This window comes from Lagenorhynchus albirostris, chromosome 7 (genome assembly GCF_949774975.1).
Source record: "Lagenorhynchus albirostris chromosome 7, mLagAlb1.1, whole genome shotgun sequence".
Taxonomy (NCBI): Eukaryota; Metazoa; Chordata; class Mammalia; order Artiodactyla; family Delphinidae; genus Lagenorhynchus; species Lagenorhynchus albirostris.
In genome coordinates, this window is record NC_083101.1 from 490,351 (window position 1) to 508,719 (window position 18,369).

At 49.7% G+C, this 18,369-nt stretch overlaps 1 protein-coding gene across 6 annotated transcripts in view; it reads right to left on the reverse strand.

The window, feature by feature from the left end:
- Positions 1-12,284: 12,284 nt before the first annotated feature.
- EHMT1 (euchromatic histone lysine methyltransferase 1) overlaps positions 12,285-18,369 on the reverse strand; it is a 145,972-nt gene continuing 139,887 nt past the window's right edge. For all 6 annotated transcript variants that reach the window (XM_060153801.1, XM_060153802.1, XM_060153803.1 and 3 more), the window contains 2 exons: positions 13,251-13,426; positions 12,285-13,124 (listed from right to left, as the gene is read on the reverse strand). In XM_060153801.1, coding sequence (XP_060009784.1) covers positions 12,950-13,124; positions 13,251-13,426 — 351 coding nt within the window. In that variant the 3' untranslated portion in view covers positions 12,285-12,949. The remainder of the gene's footprint in view (positions 13,125-13,250; positions 13,427-18,369) is intronic.

Consider the following 18,369-nt stretch of genomic DNA (forward strand, 5'->3'; position numbering starts at 1 on the left):
CCTGCCGCTCTGGCCTCATTGCTCACTCAGCGCCAGCCAGCCCCGCTGGCCCACAGGTCCCTCAAAGGTGCCACCTGCTGTCCCTGTGCTGTCCCTGTGCCCGGACAACTGGGTCCACCCCTCAGATGTCAGTCAGACGCCGCCTCACTGGTGACTCCCTGCCGGCCAGGATGCTCCCACTGCCCTGACCCTTCAGAGCAACCTTGCCCCTCCCCGTTTCAATTATTTCTCTATCCCAGGGTTGGAGACAGGGCATTCCTCTTGGGGTGCTGCCCTGTGCACTGTGGGCTGTGCAGCATCCCTGCTGGACACCTCTGACTTCAATATCATCCTCAGCTGTGACACCAAATCTGTCCCCACATCTTGCAAGTGTCCCCTGGGGGCAGAGTCATCCCCAGGTGAGGGCCCTGCTCTATACTGGTAGTTCCCAAATCTTTATCTCCAGTACAGATTTCTCTCCTGAGCTTCAGACCTGGGGATCCATCTGTTTCTAGACATTTTCCCCGGGAGAACTGGGATTTTTAAAAAGATGAGTGGAAGGAAATTGACAAATTTGTAACAAAAGCTAATCTGGAAGTACGAACAAATAAAACGATGAGGACAAATAGAGAAGAATAAAAGAACAGTCCCAACAACATAAAAATGGACAAAAATCAAATTGTGTAGTCTATACAACCCTGAAAAGAATAGACATACTGATGGGAATACAAAGTCAAATTACAGGACAGCAAACAGGGTTTTTAATCTTAAAGTGTAGGGACAGCAACGCCAGAAGCTCCGTGCGGTTGACAGTGAAGTCACCTGGGCCGCCTTGACGACAACACCGCACGGCCACAAGCTGAAAACGACCAGCTTAACGGAAAAGGCTGCCAAAGTGGATTACAGAAGAATTTGAAATTCTAGAAAGGCAGAAGTAAAAAAGAACCCAGAAGCTGATATATATTTTTAATAACCCATCATAAACAAAGTAAATAAACACATTTAGAAAATACTGTCAATGCATAAGGCAAGGGATGAATTTTCTTTATTTCCAAAGAGCCCTTTCTGATCAATAATAAAAAGATTAACATTTCCACTGAAACTAAGCAAAGGACATGTAAAGTTGCCTCACAGAGAAAGACACAGATAATCATGAACGAACTTGCAATAAGACAGGATTTTAGGTGGGCAAACAAAGACTTAGAAGCTTTATGGACCCAATGGGATTATTTATGAGAATGAGGAAACAGCACTGGGGGGTATGGACTCTGAATCGCGCTGCCTGGGGTCCCAACCATGGCTCTGCCACTCGGAGCTGTGTGACCTTGGGCAAGGTCCTTAGTGTCCTTTTTATCATCCATTAAGGTGGGGAAAGCCCCCACCATATAGAATTTTCATGAGAATTAAATGATCATGTACGTGAAGCACTTTAGAACAGTACCTGGACGTGGTAAGCACTATGTTTGTTAAAAAACAGTAAGAGCTTTAAAAATATTACGTATTATTCTTTTATCGATATATATTTTTACATAAAATGTTTGTGAGAATATTCATGAAACAGTGATTAATCTAAGGAAGACACTGAAAGTGAGTGGAGTTTTAACTTTTTTCCTTTCTGTATTGTACTTACAATTGACTTTTTAAATTTAAAAACATAAAATCATAAGGAAATAGAATACATAGAGGAACAGAATAAAGCAATAGAATAGTATAACAGAATAAAACGGAGTGTGTGTGTATACCTAAATGTAGTGGATGAGATTTAAGATTTGTGGGAAAGGAAAGATTTGTCAATAAATGGTATTAGAATAATTGGCTTTCAAGTTGGAAGAAAATAAAATTCTATTATTCTTTTGCTTCTGGCCACAATGAAATAGCAGGTACTAGATAACCATCCCGTCATAAAAAGTGTAAAACTGGGCAAATATATATATGAAACCATTTTCAGACATTAGACAACGGGAAGTGCAGGAAAAAGATTCCTGGAAAAAGAAAAACACAAAGCACACTAGTTCACACTCACCCTGGCCTGTCCGAAGGGGACAATGTTCCAATCGTAGCACAAAGGTGAGGGCGCCAAGCAGAGCAAAGTCCTCCTGTCGAGATTACAAGACAGAGGCCAGAGTTCAGGGAAGCAAAGGTGGTGGAATTTGAGGGGCAGACACCAGAGATGAAGGACCGAACAGAGAAAGAGCTCCAGAAATCCACACAGGAGTGCCCTGGAGTCTCTGGCCGAACAGGACCCGTGCGTGTGCACAGTAAGAGCCACAAAATGGGGGTGGGAGGGGTGCCGAGCTGCTGCGACCTGAACAAATGCCACACTCACGCAGGACAAGGGGTCACCCGAGTCCTAACAAGTAGAGCAGAACACCTTGCTGAACACTCTGGCAACTCAGCAGAGGCCCAGAAAGGCCACACCGTAAGACGGTGTAGAGTCAAACTTGTCCTAGAATAAAGGCTACTTTACACCTTCCCCCAAAAAAGCTTCAAAAGACAAGACTTGAGATGATCAGCTTGATGGAAAAGTAAAGTAATTATTTGCCAGAACAAAACCCAATACTCTCCAGAGACAGAAAACAAAATCCAGACACTTAACGCAAGATTCATACTGTCCAGCATCCAATTAAAACTGATCAGACATGAAAAGAAGTGTAGAAAGGTGACATAACTAGGAGAAAGGTCAGTCAACAGAAACAAAACCAGCTATGACAGAATCAACATACAGAGATTAAAAGCAGCCAGTATAAGTGTGTTCAAAGAGCTAAGGGAAAACATGAATATAATGAGATAACAGATAGTGAATCTCAAAAGAGATACTGAAGCTATAAAAGAACCAAATGGCACGTCTACAACGGAAAATCATGATATCTAAAATGAAAATTTCACTGGATGGGCTTAATAGAAGATGTGACACTGCAGAACAACCACTGATTTTTCATCAGAAAGAAAGCAGTCCAGAAGACAATGGGATTGCATCTTGAAAGTGCTGAAACGAAGGTGAAAGGTGAAACGAAGATACTTTTGAACAAAAGATGAGACAATTCTTTGCTAGAAAGATCTGTGCTTAAAATGTTTATTTAAGTTCTTTCAGGCTAAAGAAAATGACAGTAGTTGGAAATTTCGATCTACAAAAAGGAATGAAGAGCACCAGAAATTGTAAATGTACATAAATGTAAAATACCTTTTCTCTCATTCTTTAACTTCTTTAAAAGACAACTGAACTTCTTGATTTTACAGCATAAAAATGAATCTAAATGCATGCCGATAAAAAAAAAAGTCACTTATGAGGCCATAAGACCCCAGGAAGGAATGCAGACAGTGACAAGATCATCTATTACAACGTAGGAGACAACCTCACTGAAGGGGTGGGGGAAGGGGCTAACCTAAGTAACCTTGGAAATGAGTGGGTCCATAAGAGTAAAGCAAATGGAGCTGCACATGAACACTGTCTCTGGTCAATAAGGTTGTTTCCCATAGGGAACTGGTTACTGGTTACTCTGATACAGCTATGCACGTATCCTGGAACTGAACAACTACGTAAATAGACGGTGGAGAGGGCTGGGTTGCTCACGGCTGGAGCAAAAGCTTACAGGTAAGCAAGGGCAGGAGGCTATGATGATCCACGCTGTGAGGAATCACATCTGGAGACATCAGTGCGAACTTACATTATCCTAATGTAGACACAGATAGGTACTTACAGAAACATTTGTAGATTTGTGTATATGTACACACATATATTTCTTTCCCCTGTCAACTGAGAGGGCCTTTCAGAAAAGACACCCCAGGGCTTCCCTGGTGGCACAGTGATGGAGAGTCCGCCTGCCGATGCAGGGGACACGGGTTCGTGCCCTCGTCCGGGAAGATCCCACATGCCGCGGAGTGGCCGGGCCTGTGAGCCATGGCCGCTGAGCCTGCGCTCTGCAACGGGAGAGGCCGCAACAGTGAGAGGCCCGCGTACCACAAAAAAAAAAGAAAGAAAAAAGAAAAGACACCCCAGTAGCAACAAGCGCCCCAGCACCCAGATCTTGGTTTCTAACACCATCTCCCAATGAAAGAAATCAGGGCTCCATGGAGAAGTGGCTAAGTCTAGGACTCAGGCAGAAAATAAACAAAATGAGCCTGACGCATCTCACAGTGCCACAAAGTAAGGAAGTGCTTGGAGGCACACACAGACACAACCCACACTGATGAGGGTATCAGTGGTGAACAGGGGCCACACGAAGGGCTCCTAACGGCCAAAGCTGCAACAATTTGAGCAGATAATACGTAAATAAACACCCACCCGTGAGCCCGTACTGATAAAAATGACTGAAACAAATTCATAGATGAGCCAGAAGAGACAAATCTCAAGTGCAGAGGAATTCCAAGTAATTCATGTAGATACTCTATCCCAAAGGAGAGGGGACCTAACCCCAGACCTCAGGCGTGGCAGGGCCTAGAGCCCTCTTTCTAGGAAGCAGGATGGAAAGGGAGGAAAGAGCGCCAGAAATCTGACAAGCACACCTCAGTGAGGTGATCAAGGCCCACATCAAGTCATAAATCATGTTGATAGGGTTATTTTTATGTGACAGGACAAAAATGGCTCCTTATCTCTGTGGTCTTCCTCCCATAGCCCATAACGTCAGTCCTATCATAAGAAAAACATTAGACAGATTCCAATAGTGGGACATCCTAAGAAACACTTGACCGGTACTCCTCTAGACTGTCAAGATCATCAGGAATAAGTAAAACTGCCACAACCAAGAGGAGCCTAAGGAGACCTGACAGCTAAACACAATGAAATATCATGGAAGGAATCCTGGAAATAGAAAAGACCTTAGGTAAAATTTAAGGAAATCTGAATAAGCTATGGACGTTAGTCAATAACAATGTATCAATATTAAATAATTAATTAATTATAACAAATATACCATATGCTAATAAGATGTATTTGGAAATCTGCACTATCTTCTCGATTTTTCTGTAAATCTAAAAATATTCTTTAAAAAGTCTATTTTTTAAAAGATAATTGGCCAGATTAAACACAATCCCTGTCAGAATCACAGTTGGCTTCTTTGTAGAAACTGATAAACTGGTCCTAAAGTTCATATGGACACTCAAAGGACCTAGAATAGCCAAAAAAATCTTTCAGAAAAAGAAAAAAACTGGAGTACTCACACTTCTCCATTTCAAAGCTCACTACAAAACTACACTCATTAAACCAGTATGATATTGGCACAAGAAAAGACATATAGATCAATGGGATAGAATTTAGAGTCCAGGAATTAACCCAATATCTACAGCCAATTGATCCTTGACAAGGGTGCCAAGACCATTCCACGGGGGAAGAATAGCTTCTTTAACAAACGGTGCTGGGGGCTTCCCTGGTGGCACAGTGGTTGAGAATCTGCCTGCCAATGCAGGGGACACGGGTTTGAGCCCTGATCTGGGAAGATCCCACATGCCGCGGAGCAACTAAGCCCATGCGCCACAACTACTGAGCCTGCGCTCTAGAGCCCGTGGGCCACAACTACTAAAGCCAGCGCGCCAGCCCGTGCTCTGCAACAAGAGAAGCCACCACAATGAGACGCCCATGCACCACAACAAAGAGTAGCCCCTGCTTGCCACAACTAAAGAAAGCCCGAGCCAAGCAACGAAGACCCAACGCAGCCAAAAATAAATATATAAATAAATTTATTTTTTAAAAAGCAATGCTGGAAAAACTGAATGTCCACCTGCAAAACGATGAGGTGGGACCCCTACCTCACACCTATACAAAAATTAACTCAAAATGTGTCAAAGACTAAATAGTAGCTAAGACATAAATAGTAAGAGCTAAAACTATGAAACTCTTAGAAGGGAACCAAGGTATAAATCTTTGTGATCTTGGATTAGGCAACAGTTTCTTAAATATGGCACCAAAAGAACAAGTAACAAAAGAAAAAAATGGGTAAATTGTACATCAAAATTAAAATCTTTTGTGCTTCAAAAGACACCATCAAAAAAGTGGAAAGACAACCTACTGAATGGGAGAAAATATTTGCAAATCACATATCTGACAAGTAATCGCTATCTGGGATATATTAAAAAAAAAAAGAACTCTTCCCACTCAATAATAAAAAGAGAACTCTACTTAAAACTGGGCAAAGGATATGAATACGTGTTTCTCCAAAGAAGACACACAAATGATCAATAATAAGAACATTGAAAAATGCTTGACATCACTAGTCATCAGGGAAATGCAAACCAAAACCACAGTGAGGTACCACTTCACACCCACTGGGACGGTTCAAGTAAAAACTACAGATAACAAGTGTTGATGAGGATGTGGAAAAATCAAAACCTTCATACACTACTGGTGAGGACTGTAAGACGGTTTTGGATACAGCTTGGCAGTTCTTTTAAAGGTTAAATGAGAGTTTCCACACGACCCAGCATTTTCAATCCTAGGTATATATCCAAAAGACATCTACACAAAAACAAATACGTGAATGCGTATAGCAGCTTTACTCATAAGAGCCAAAGAGTGGAAACAATCCACATGAACTGACAACCCATCCACATAACAGAATATTTATCATTTGGCCAGAAAAAGGAAGGACCGGCACATGGTACAACACGGATGAACCTCAAAGACATGATGCTCAGTGGAAAAAGCCACAGAAGACCGCAGTATTATATGAAATGTCCAGAATAGGCAAATCTGCATAGACAGAAAGTAGATTAGAGGTTGTCTGGGGCTGGGGGGAGGGGGGACTAGGGGAGAAACAGCTGCTAATGGGCCCAGGTTTCTTCCTGGGGTCGCAACAACGTTAAATTTGATTGTGATGATGGTTGCATGTAATTGTGAACATGCTAAGAAACCACCGAATGGTAAGCTGTAAAAGGATATGGGATCATATGGTATGTGCTTATATTTCAATAAAGCTGTTACTGAATACAGAAAAAGAAACGAGTGAGAAAATGAGTAGACAAGGTACAAATTACGATTAATAACAGTAATTGGCTAAATAAAGCAAAAACAATAACGACGGCTTGGGGTATAAACTATAGGGACTAAAATGTATGACAATTGGGGAAACGGGATTGTTCTGCTGTGCAGTTCTTACATCAGCTGTAATATGGTTAGCACCTCGGGAGAGCAGACTGGCCAGCTGAAGATGCAGAATGTAAGTCCTACAGCAGTTACTAAAAAACGAAAACAAAAAGGGTAGAGCTAATAAGCCAACGCAGTAGGAACGATGGATTATACAAACACACTCAATACAAAAGACGGCAGAAGAAGGGGGAAAAGGAACAAAGAACAAACAAGATAGGCAGAAAATAGCAAAATGGTGGATTCAGATTTTAGAAAACCCAGCTGTTCCAGGACGGGGGCAGGCAAGGTACCAACAAGCCCGGGACGCCTTGTGCCATAAAGTAAGACGTGCTCAGTGAGCAAACGAGGCAATCTTAAGAAGGTGCCACCAGTCCAACCTTTGACATCTTTAGCACCTGAATAATGAGAGTAACAGACTATAACCCGCTGGATGAAGTAGAAAGTCATGAGTCCGTACGCCCACAAGTAACCGGAAAGTATGAAAAGGATGGGATCTGTTTCCTGCAGTGAGAAAAACAAAGCTGGTGGGAAAGGTGGCTGAATCTCAATCAGATGATTCAAGTTTGCATTATCAACAAACGGGCCAAACCCGACTTGTGGGCCACCTGATGGGACGCAGGAGGACACAGCGCCACTTCTGCGACGTTCCTGCCGAAGATGCAGCCCTGGACCTGATCCTGAGGAAACAAACTGAGGACGTTCTACAAGAAAACCGACCGTCGTCTTCACGCGCCGAGGCCATGAAAACCAGGCAGACAGGCTTGTTCCGGACAGAAATAACGAAAGACACGATAACCACACAGAACAGCAGGCTGAACCGGGCCCGCCTGCTCCGAGGGCGGGAGCTGCCTGGGACTTGACGGTCAGTGCCCGGTCAGAGCAACGTCGTCCCGGAGCTGGTGGTGCGTCCAGTCACGCAGCAGAACAGCCTCGTTTGCAGGGATGACGGAGCATCAAGGCGGCAATTTGTTCCCCAATGATTTAAAGAGAAAAGTTGCCTGTACTGTGCTTGCAGTTTTCTGTAAATTTGAGATTGTTTCAAAATTTAAAACCTTTATGTTAAGCCAAAGAAGCCAGATACAATGGAGTATGCTGTGTGATTCCAATTATAGAAAATTCTAGAACAGGAGATGTTCATCTATAGTGTCAAGGGTAGATAAGTATCTCCCGGGGCAGGCAGGGTGGACCACAAAGGGGCACCAGAGGATTCTGGGGTAATGAAGACGGTCATTATGTCTTGATTGTGGCAGTGACTACACGAGTATAGACATTTGCCAAAACACATGAAACAAAATGGGTGCATTTTACGATACATAAATGTTATCTCGATAAAGATGATTTTTAAAGCTTAAAAAACCCCATCAGTCTTTTTTGTAGGAATTGATATGTCGATTCTAAATTTTTTTTTCCCCCCGGTACGCGGGCCTCTCACTACCATGGCCCCTCCCGTTGCAGAGCACAGGCTCCGGATGCACAGGCCCAGTCGCTCCGCGGCATGTGGGATCCTCCCGGACCGTGGCATGAACCCGTGTCCCCTGCATCGGCAGGTGGACTCTCAACTACTGCGCCACCAGGGAAGCCTGATTCTAAAATTTATATAAAAATAGAAAGAGCCAAAAGAGTGAAATACAGTCAGCCCTCGTGCACGCGGGTTCCACATCCGTAGATGTGAGGGCCGTGAGGGACCTGAGCGTCTGTGGATTTTTGGTATCCACAGGGGGTCCTGCAACCAGGGCCCCAAGGACACTGAGGGACAACTGTCACCATCTTCAGGAATAAGAACAAAGTCGGAGGCCTTACACTACACGTGACTCTAATACTTAAAATGAAGCGACAGTAATAAAGACAGTATGATGCTGGCATAAAGACAGGCAACCAGATCTATGGAAAAGAATAGCCCGGAAATAAAGATGCACACGGCAGGTGATGGTCTACAAAGGAGCCAACACAACTCAACGGGAGAAGGCAATCTTCTCAGAAAATTACAGCTGAAGCTGAAACAACTAGATACCCACGTCAGAACAAAAAAAAGTGTATCTCTATCTACCTCAGTCTACTGATGAAAATTAGTTTAAGATGGGTCATATGCCAAAATATTACACCTAAAACTATCATGCTTTAGAAGAAAGCAAGAGGATACCTTCTCAGCGTTGGGGCAGCAAAGACACTGACAGACAAAATACTAACCAAGGAGGAAAAAAGGTAAATTGGACGTGCTCAAAATTTTCAACTGTTCCTAAGATAATGAACGAAAGGTTACAGATGAGAGAAAATATTTAACTACTTCTATGTGACAAAGGACGTACGTGCACTAGAACATGTAAAGAACTCCTACACTCAGTAATGGAAAGATAGGCCAATTAAAAAATGCACAAAAGACTTAACAGGCACTGGGCAAAAGAAGACACACAGGTGGACAACAAGTTTCTAAAAGGTGCCCAGCACGAGTCACCAAGGGATGCAAATCAAAACCACAGTGAGATGCCACCAGGACAGGCAGATTAAAAAGACCAACACTCAGCCTGACCCAGCAAGTCCATTTCTAGGAATTTACCTGAGACAAACAGACTGGTACAAGGATGCTCGCGGCAGCTTTGTTAATAATAGCCCCAAACTGGAAACAACACAGATGTGCACGCCCAGGAGAATGGATAAACAAATTTGGTACATTCCTACTGTGGAATGCTCCTCAGCAATAGAAAGGATGCATGAACCAGTGCTTTATGAAATGTGAACCAAAACACAGCTAAGCAAGAGATGCTGGACAGAAAGAGTAACCTACATGTCCCGCATACATGAGGTATAGAACACGGAATGAATGCGTCTCGGAGGCAGGGACCAGCTCGGAAGGAAGGGAAGAGATTTCCCGGGGGATGGGAAGAGTCTGTGTCTCGATAAGGAATGGGTTACACAGGCAAAGGCATTGGTCAAGACTTACTGAGTTGTACGCAAAAGAGCCATGCATCTCACGGTATATAAATTATTCCTCAATTTAAAAATCTTATATTTATTATTTTAAACTATATACCAAATAAATTCCACCTGGATTCAAGAGCTAAACTTGCAAATAAAATACTAGGAAATTGTACTGGAGAATATTTTTATAATTTGGAGGTGGAGGTCTTTCTAAATACAGTACAAAATCAGAAATCACAAGACAGATTTTACCACATAAAAATTTAGGTTCAGCATGGGTAAAAGGCTACAATATATAAAGAGCCCATACAAATCAATAAGAGAAATATAAACAACACAGTAAAATTTTACAAGGCAATTCACACAGGAGGAAAGCCCCACCTGTAATAAATAAGACAGACATTCGCGTTTATCAGTAACCAAACAAGTGTGAAGTAGCACACTGATCATTTTTCCTCTAGACATTAGAAAAAGAAGTCCGACAGTGCTCAGCGCTGGACGTGGGGAAATTCACCCTCTTCGAGGAGGCAGAAATCAGCGCACGTCTTAGGAATGGGGTTTTGGCGACAGATTCCAAAATGTGACTCTGCAGTGCCCTTTGGTCTCTTCTCTAAGAGGGTAATTGCACAAGTAGAAAAAGATGACGCTCAGAATTCTTTCCGGCCCCGTGGAAACGGATGCAGCTGTCAGGAAGAGTGGGTGGGAGTGGCCCACTGTCCAAAGTTGGCAGGGCGGGGGACACCCCCAGGCAGGCGGGAGGCGGTGACAGGTTTGCCTTTGAGGAGTAAGTACAGCCGGGTGAGACCCTCACGCTCCAGCCACGTGTGCTCCGCCACCGTGGGAGTCCCCCGGCCTGCCTCCCACCCACCGGCCAGCCCTTCAGAGCCTCATACCTGCAGTCAGCGTCCCATGGAACAGAGACCCAGGCCCATCCCCCAGGCCTGCCAGCAGGATTGGTGGGGGAGCACCACACAGCCCCCAGGACAGGCTGACAAAGGAAGCAGCCCAGCACCCACTGCCGAGACGGCACCTCGTGGGGGCCCTCACCCCACAGACCTCCCCAGCACCCTAAAGGTTTGCAACTAGACTGTCTTGATTCAACAGACAGTTGTTTGGACACCAGCACTGGCCCAGCACATAACAGGTGGACCGCCAACACACAGGGACCTTCGTCCGCTGCAGTCCCCTGGGCTTGGAGCCCGAGGGCTGGGCTGGGGGAAGGCACACAGGGCTGGCGGGTCTCAGGGCCTGAAAACCAGCTGCAGGTGGGCCCTCCCCGCCAGCACAGCCCCTCCTGTGGTCCTGTTGCCCTCAGAAGAGAAAGGCAGTGAGCCCTGAGGACCCAGCCCAAGTCCTCCGGGCAGAAAGGGCTCTTCGGGCGGACCAGTCACAGCTCAGGCTCCTGGCTCCGCACATCGGGCCTTATCCACGTCCACAGGGAAGGCACCCTGTTTGCGCTGTTTGCAAAATGCAGGTTCTGGATAAATGTCTCAAAATGTCTAACTGAACGACGTCTGTGTATAAAAAATAGAGCATTCAAGCTGCTTCTTGTGTTCGGAGGCTCCCGACGAGTTTTGGGACTGGAGGTTCCGGCAGGAGGAGAGGGCCCAGCCTTACCACGTCCAGACACAGATCTGATTCCAGACCTCCGTCAGCCTCCAGAGAGCTTGGCACACACAGACGTGCCCCCCACGCACACGCACAGGCACACGCACGCACAGGCTGCCTGGGGAGGGGCGGGCCGCGTCCTCTCCGCAGGGATGAGTGGGGGTGTCAGGTCCACCTTCTCAGACTCGGCACAGGGCTGGGCCTGCCCACTGGTCCCCGGGGCCGTGTGGGACCCCACGAGCACCGCACCCCAAGGGAAACACGGGTATTTTGCAGAAACCAGTTGAAACATGATACCATGATGAAACCTCATTTAAAGTACTTCTTTTTTTTTTTTTTTATTGATTTCATTGAAAACAGAACAAGAAATGGTCTGAGCCAAAAGACTGCTCTTAGAACTTGTCAAAAACATTTCAACAGAAAAAATAAACATGACTGCATTATGAATGTTTTAGAAGAGTCGCACAAAAAAACCCACTGTTACTGCACTAATTACAGTATTTAAAAAAGTATATGCCAAAAAAAAGTATATGACCTGGCAGGCCATCACACAAAAGGTGATGGCAAATTTATTCACACTACAAGACTAACATATTAAAAAAAGTTTTCTCCTGCATTTTATTCTAAAATCACTTTGTTCTCTTTATACAGTTGATAGTTTATTTTCACATGGTGAGTAGAAACCACACCAGAATCAGCACCGTTGTCTGTGTTTTCTGTTTTTTATTTTTTGTTTGTCCTAATGTCCAATAATGGTAGAAAATAAATCAGTTTATTCATCATCAGAGCGTGTGGCTTAGAAATCAACAGAAGGTACCGGCCTCACGGCACTCGCAGGACAGGTGTGGGTCCTCCGTGGGCCGTGGCCCTCCTGCACCCCCAGACCGCTTCCTCGAAAAGAAACACGTTAGAGGTCTGGTATATAGGACTAGATATAGGATTTCTTTAAAAAGCAAACCCACGTTTTCTCCAAGGTCAGTGGCAGCTCGGCCCTGACCTCTCAGGAGCAGTGGGGACAGGGTCTGCGCGGCCCCAGGAGCCGGCACCAGCCCCTCGGGCTGCGGGTGGGTGACGGTGGCTTTGGCGGGGCCACACGGAGGGGTCTGGGTCGACAGGACACTGCCCACAAGCCCAGCGGTGGGACAGGAACGACGGAGAGCAGAGGGGAAACGAGAAACGTGGAAACGACAAAATCACCATCAGAAACTCACGGGCGACACCAGTGCAGAGTCCCAGAGCGCCCACCGCGCAGCCCAGCCCCGCCAGCACCAGGCTGGGACCTCAGACGTCGTCGTGTGCGCTTCTCCTTTTCTCCCCGAACCGCAGCGTGAACGGCATCCGCTTGGGCGCCCAGGCCGTGGCTCTCTCTCATAGCGGGTCGGCGGGGGAGGAGCTGGTGTCGGGCAGCCCGTCCTCCTGGGCGGCCTGGGCGCCGGCCTGCCGCTGGGCCAGGGCGGCGCTGGAGTGCCGGCACTTGGGGGAGCCACAGCGGCAGCTGAACAGCTTGCCTTTGATGTCCCAGAAGCGCTCCCCGTAGTCAAACCTGGGGGGAGAACAGAGCTGGGCGGGGGTCCGGGCCCACCAGCACCTCCCGGGAGCCGGGCCCACCGAGCCCCGCCCGAGCCGTCCAGTCTGGGGCAGGTAGCGCGTGCGCCTGGCGGGCACCTACCCCAGCTGCTCCCCGGCCTCGATCAGGCGGGTGCTGAAGAAGGCGATCCTGGGGAAGCGCAGGTCCTGGTGGGACATGAAGACGCGCACAGGCACCAGGTTGGGCTCGCAGTGGTGGTTGATGAAGCGGCTGACGTTGCCATAGAAACGCGCATCGATGCAGTACAGCTCTCCATCCTGGGGGAGACACGCACTGAGCGTCCCAGGAGGGCAGGCGTGGGCACCGCCACTGCCACGCAGCGGACGCCACCCTCTCCTCCCCCTCCCTCCTGGGGCTTCAACTCCAGGGGTGAAAACGAGCACAAACATGGATAATCTATGTGGCTGGCACCGTCCCATCCGACGCTCTGATGCTGTCAGCACCAGGACAGAGGAGGACAGCATTATGGGAACCACGTGGGGTGGCTAAGGGGCCACATGGTCCTGTAAGGACCACTGGGCAGCACAACTCCCCAGGGACCTGGTGATGGAGAAGCAGGGATACAACTTAGCAGGAGTGGGAGATGCAGGGGGCACTGGGCAGGAGGACAGACGGGAAAGGGGAATAGAGGGACGGGGGGCAGAGGGGCAGAGGGACGGGGGGCAGAGGGGCAGAGGGACACGGGGACAGGGGGCAGAGGGACAGGGGAGCAGAGGAGCAGAGGGACAAGAGACAGAGGGACGGGAGGCAGAGTGACAGAGGGGCAGAGGGGCAGAGGAGTAGAGGGACAGAGGGGTAGAGGGACAGAGGAGCAGAGGTGTAGAGGGACAGAGGGGCAGAGGGGCAGAGGGACAGGGGGGCAGAGAGGCAGGGGGCAAAGGGGCAGAGGGGCAGCAGGGCAGAGTTGCTTGGGAGCTGAGGGGCTGAGGGGCAGTGGGACAGCGGGAGGGAAGCTGCCAGGTCGCTCACGAGGGGACTCAGAAAACCACAGACCCTTCAGGACAGAGAGGAGCCCCGGGACCGGGGTCCCAACCATGCCTCTGGCATTGCTGGCACGGTAACAACACAGGGCAGAAGGGGCTGAGTTGACCCTGAGAAAGGGGCCTGGTCTAACCATCCGAGCCGTGGGAAAGAGTTTTCTCTGGAAGGATCCAGAGCACAAGATCGACCCAAAGTCAGAGGGGCCACACGGCGAGGACACCCACCCAGAACCGAACCCCTGAGCAAGCAGCAAGCAGACCCCCCGGAGCACCACCATGCCGTCGGCCACTGCGGTCTGACCCTCACGCCAGCGGCCAGGGGGCCAGGGGCCAGGGAAGAGCCTCAACTATACTGATTTTCTCCCCCTTTCTGTGTCTTTATCCATAAAGACAAGAGTAAGAAATCCTTGGAGGAAGTGAAACATGTTTTCACTTTTTCTCTTTTCTTTTTTCCTAAGCTGAACAAGAGACTAAAGGAGCAGCAGAAAGGGGTGGGTGAGAAGCAGGTGCCCGTGTGACGAAGGAAGGAGGCCCGGGGCTGGACCCCAAGCAGCGAAGGGCCCTGCGGACACCGCCTCTACCACCCAGGGGCGCGAGGCGGCCCAGACACCCCCTCCCCCCTGGGTCCCTAAGGGGAGTCCCTGTAAGGGTCCTGCATGGAGACCCCGCCCAGAGCCTGCAGGACCCACAGGTGGCCCCCCAGGGACACCAAGGCTTCCTGGGGGACAAGAGGGGGTTCTGCCCACTGGCCCCTGGCCCTGGGCCCCCGCCATGCTGCCCACACTTCCCAGGAGTTATGTCCTGAGCCCTTGGTCACCGGCCTGCACCAAGCGGGGGCCACCCATCCTGAAGACCTGACCATTCCCCTCTATGAGGACCCTGCGTCCCTCCTGCGACAAGCAGCCTTTCTCGGTCTTTAAGATGTGTCCTTTCAGATGTATGTGCTGCCTTTTTAAAGCTTCTCTGATCCAGAAACCACCCACACCTGGTTCTGAGGCAAAAATACTGTGGGGAGGGAGCCCCACGCCCACAGGAGCCACCCACATCGTGACTCTGAGAGGCTGAGGGCGTGAGGGCACCCGGGTTAACCAGGGGACTCGAGAAGAGGCTTGAAGCGGGAGGAGATGGGGACAGAGCAGGTGTTTGGAAGGTTTCAGAACAGCAAGGAGAGGGACAGACTCAGCAGCATGAGGACAGGTGATCAGACCCAGGAAATACCTGGAAGGCAGAACCGGAAAGTTTCCTGATGCCTCAAATGGTGGGTGGGGGAGCGAGGCACGGGCAGATGGCCCAGTGGGTATGGGCACTCTGACATGCCAACACTCGGGGACACACAGGCCTGAGCTGGAACGGCCGGGGGACGTGCTGCATCCGTGGCTTTTTACGTGCCCAGAACGAAAGACCCATGGGGTAAGACTGAAGAGGGCTACCTGCTCGGGCCCAGGAGGAGTGGACCAGAGCAAGCAGGAGACCCACACAGCTGGGGGCCGGGGCTGAGGGCCCAGAGTCAGCGGCACTCGGGTTGCCAGGACCCTCCCAGGGGCACAGCCCGGTGTGCGGGGCTGAAGAGACAGAAAGGCCAGGGGTCAAAGGCAGCGGTCGCAGCAACGGGAGGAGAGAGGGTGGCCATTGGAGAGATGTCCCTATGGGGGCCAGGGGCTGGCAGGGGTCCAGGAGCTGCTCAGGGGAGGAGCTGAGAAACAAGCACAGCAATCAGACAGGGTAACTCCACGTCTTAGAATCTGATAATTAAGAAATGGGCTTGGAATCTGCAGTGTTTTTACAGAAGCACCAGCCAGAGCAGTCTGGAGACAGAAAGCTCCTCCCAGACAGGTAAGCGGGGAACATGGAGAGGCCTGTGTGGGGCCCCCTTGGGGCCCCCAGGAACGCCCCCTCCGCCCCTCCCTGGACAGCGTCCGCACATGCCCCATCTGTCAAAGGATGTTGGTGAGAATCAGAGCACCGACCTGTGGTCAGGCAAGCTGCCTGGTCTGCGGAGACTCGAGACAGCCTGACAGAACATTTCAGAAAAAGCAACAAAGAAAACGCCTCGTGAAGGAGCGGACGCTCCGGGAAGGCTCCTCCACGGGGGTCGAGCTCAGCGGCTGGCGTTCCTAGCTGTGCTGCACAGCGGGCATGAGGCCGGGGGGCTAGGGCCCTGCGAACCTTCCTTGCTACAGGTGGGACCCTGAGGGCTGCACCCCAGGGCGAGAGTCACTGCAGGGGAGGCTGGGCTAGACTCGGAGAGGCTGGCGGCTGCAGCTCAGCCCCGAACCACCCTCGTTCCCACAAATGGACCGAGTGATTCCAGATGAGGGCTCTGAAGCCTCAATGCATTTCTTCAGGCAGGTTTGCAAATACAGAGTTTGGAACCCAAACAAAAACTCATCAGGAACAAGGGGCAATGGGCAAACAGAATGAAAATAAGCAGGAAACCCCCAGACACTAGACACAGACCCACAGGCACAGATGCTAGCGGTGCCAGATGGTCGGGGGCAGGCTCTGGGGACACATGCAGGCCAGCCTATGGGCCAGGGCAGGCCGACCACCGGCAGCACAACGCCCCGTGCTGAAGCAGGCGTGAGATTACAAACCAGTAATGATGGCCCAACAATGGCCCATAAAATCAGATTATCCACCATGTTACTACAGTAAGTACAAGAGAGATTGTAGGGGCATTTCAGCAGATGCAGAAAAACACTGAACACAGCCTAACGTCAATCCAGGTCACTCTTGGTGGACTAGGGACAGAGCTCTGAGCACCAGCGCCCGTGGGAGCCTGGGTTCTGGAAGCTTTTCTCCACCAAGGCAGGCACAGCGGCCCGGCCGGGAGGGGACCGTGTGCTGATGACACGATCGTGTCCACTGAGAAGAGAACTCACAAATAAATGCTACATCTAGTCAGTGAGTTTAACAGGTCACAGAGTTAAAAGTTAGTTGGGGGCTTCTCTGGTGGTGCAGTGGTTGAGAGTCCGCCTGCCGATGCAGGGGACACAGGTTCGTGCCCCGGTCCGGGAAGATCCCACATGCTGCGGAGTGGCTGGGCCCGTGAGCCATGGCCGCTGAGCCTGCGTGTCCAGAGCCTGTGCTCCGCAATGGGAGAGGCCACAACAGTGAGAGGCCCGCGTACAGCAAAAAAAAGAAAAAAAGTTAGTTGGAAAAAAGTAACTATTTCTATGTATCAAGCAACTAAATCAGGGGAAAAAATGCCATTTACAAGAGCACCGAAATGGTCCAACACCAGGACCCTGCTCCCCACCACAAAGGAGCAGCCAGCACTGGACCTGCCCTCCTGCCAGGACTCTCCAGATGCTTGGGACACGTGTGCCAGGGACATGGCCGAGCCTCCCATGAAGCTGCCAGTCACCACCACGCGGCCCCAGGGGATGAGGACACATCCACCCAAAGCCTGACATGAATGCTCTCAAAAGCTGCGCTAACCGCCAACACCTGGAAACAGCCCAAGTGTGTCTGCGGTGGATGGAGGAGCAGCCTGAGGGATATCCACACGACGGAGCAGTGATGACCCAACCAACACAAACACGTGACACCGCAGACGAGCCCCCAGAGGTTCCCTCCACCAGGGAGAGGGCCAGACCCAGAGGCCATGTGCCGTGGGAATCCACCCGTACGACATTCTGGAAACGGCAAACGGCAGGGACAGAGGGGCCGGGTGTCCCCGAGAGCTGGTCTGCAAATCTTGGTGCAGTGGTGCTCACCCCAGCCTCGCTCGCTCACAGAACCCCACCCCCTGGGCAACCTGTGACTCGCTTCTCACGAAAGCCACTCCCGCGATCACATCACACCGTGCATGGTTCTCCTGCTGGCCTTCAAGAAGGGGGCTGTGTGCTTGGGGCCCCTGGGAGCAGACAGAGCCCCGGCTGGACCTCAGTCCTGCAGCCAAGAACTTGCGTTCTGACAACCAGCATGTGAGCCCGAGGACTCCGAGGTCCAAGGTCCAGAAAAGACGCAGCCGGACCACGCCTGGACGGCCTGGGTGACCCTGAGCAGAGGACCCTGAAATCACTGATGGGGCAGGAACAAGGAGACGCCTGTCAAAACCAACAGAGCTGGACACATAAATGGGTGAATTTCCTGCATATAAATTAGGCCTCAGTAAACAAGTCAGCACCAGAACACTTCTACGAGGGCATCTACAAAAAGCTCACAGCTCACATCACACTTAGTGTTCAAAGAATGAATGCTTTTCCCTTGACAGA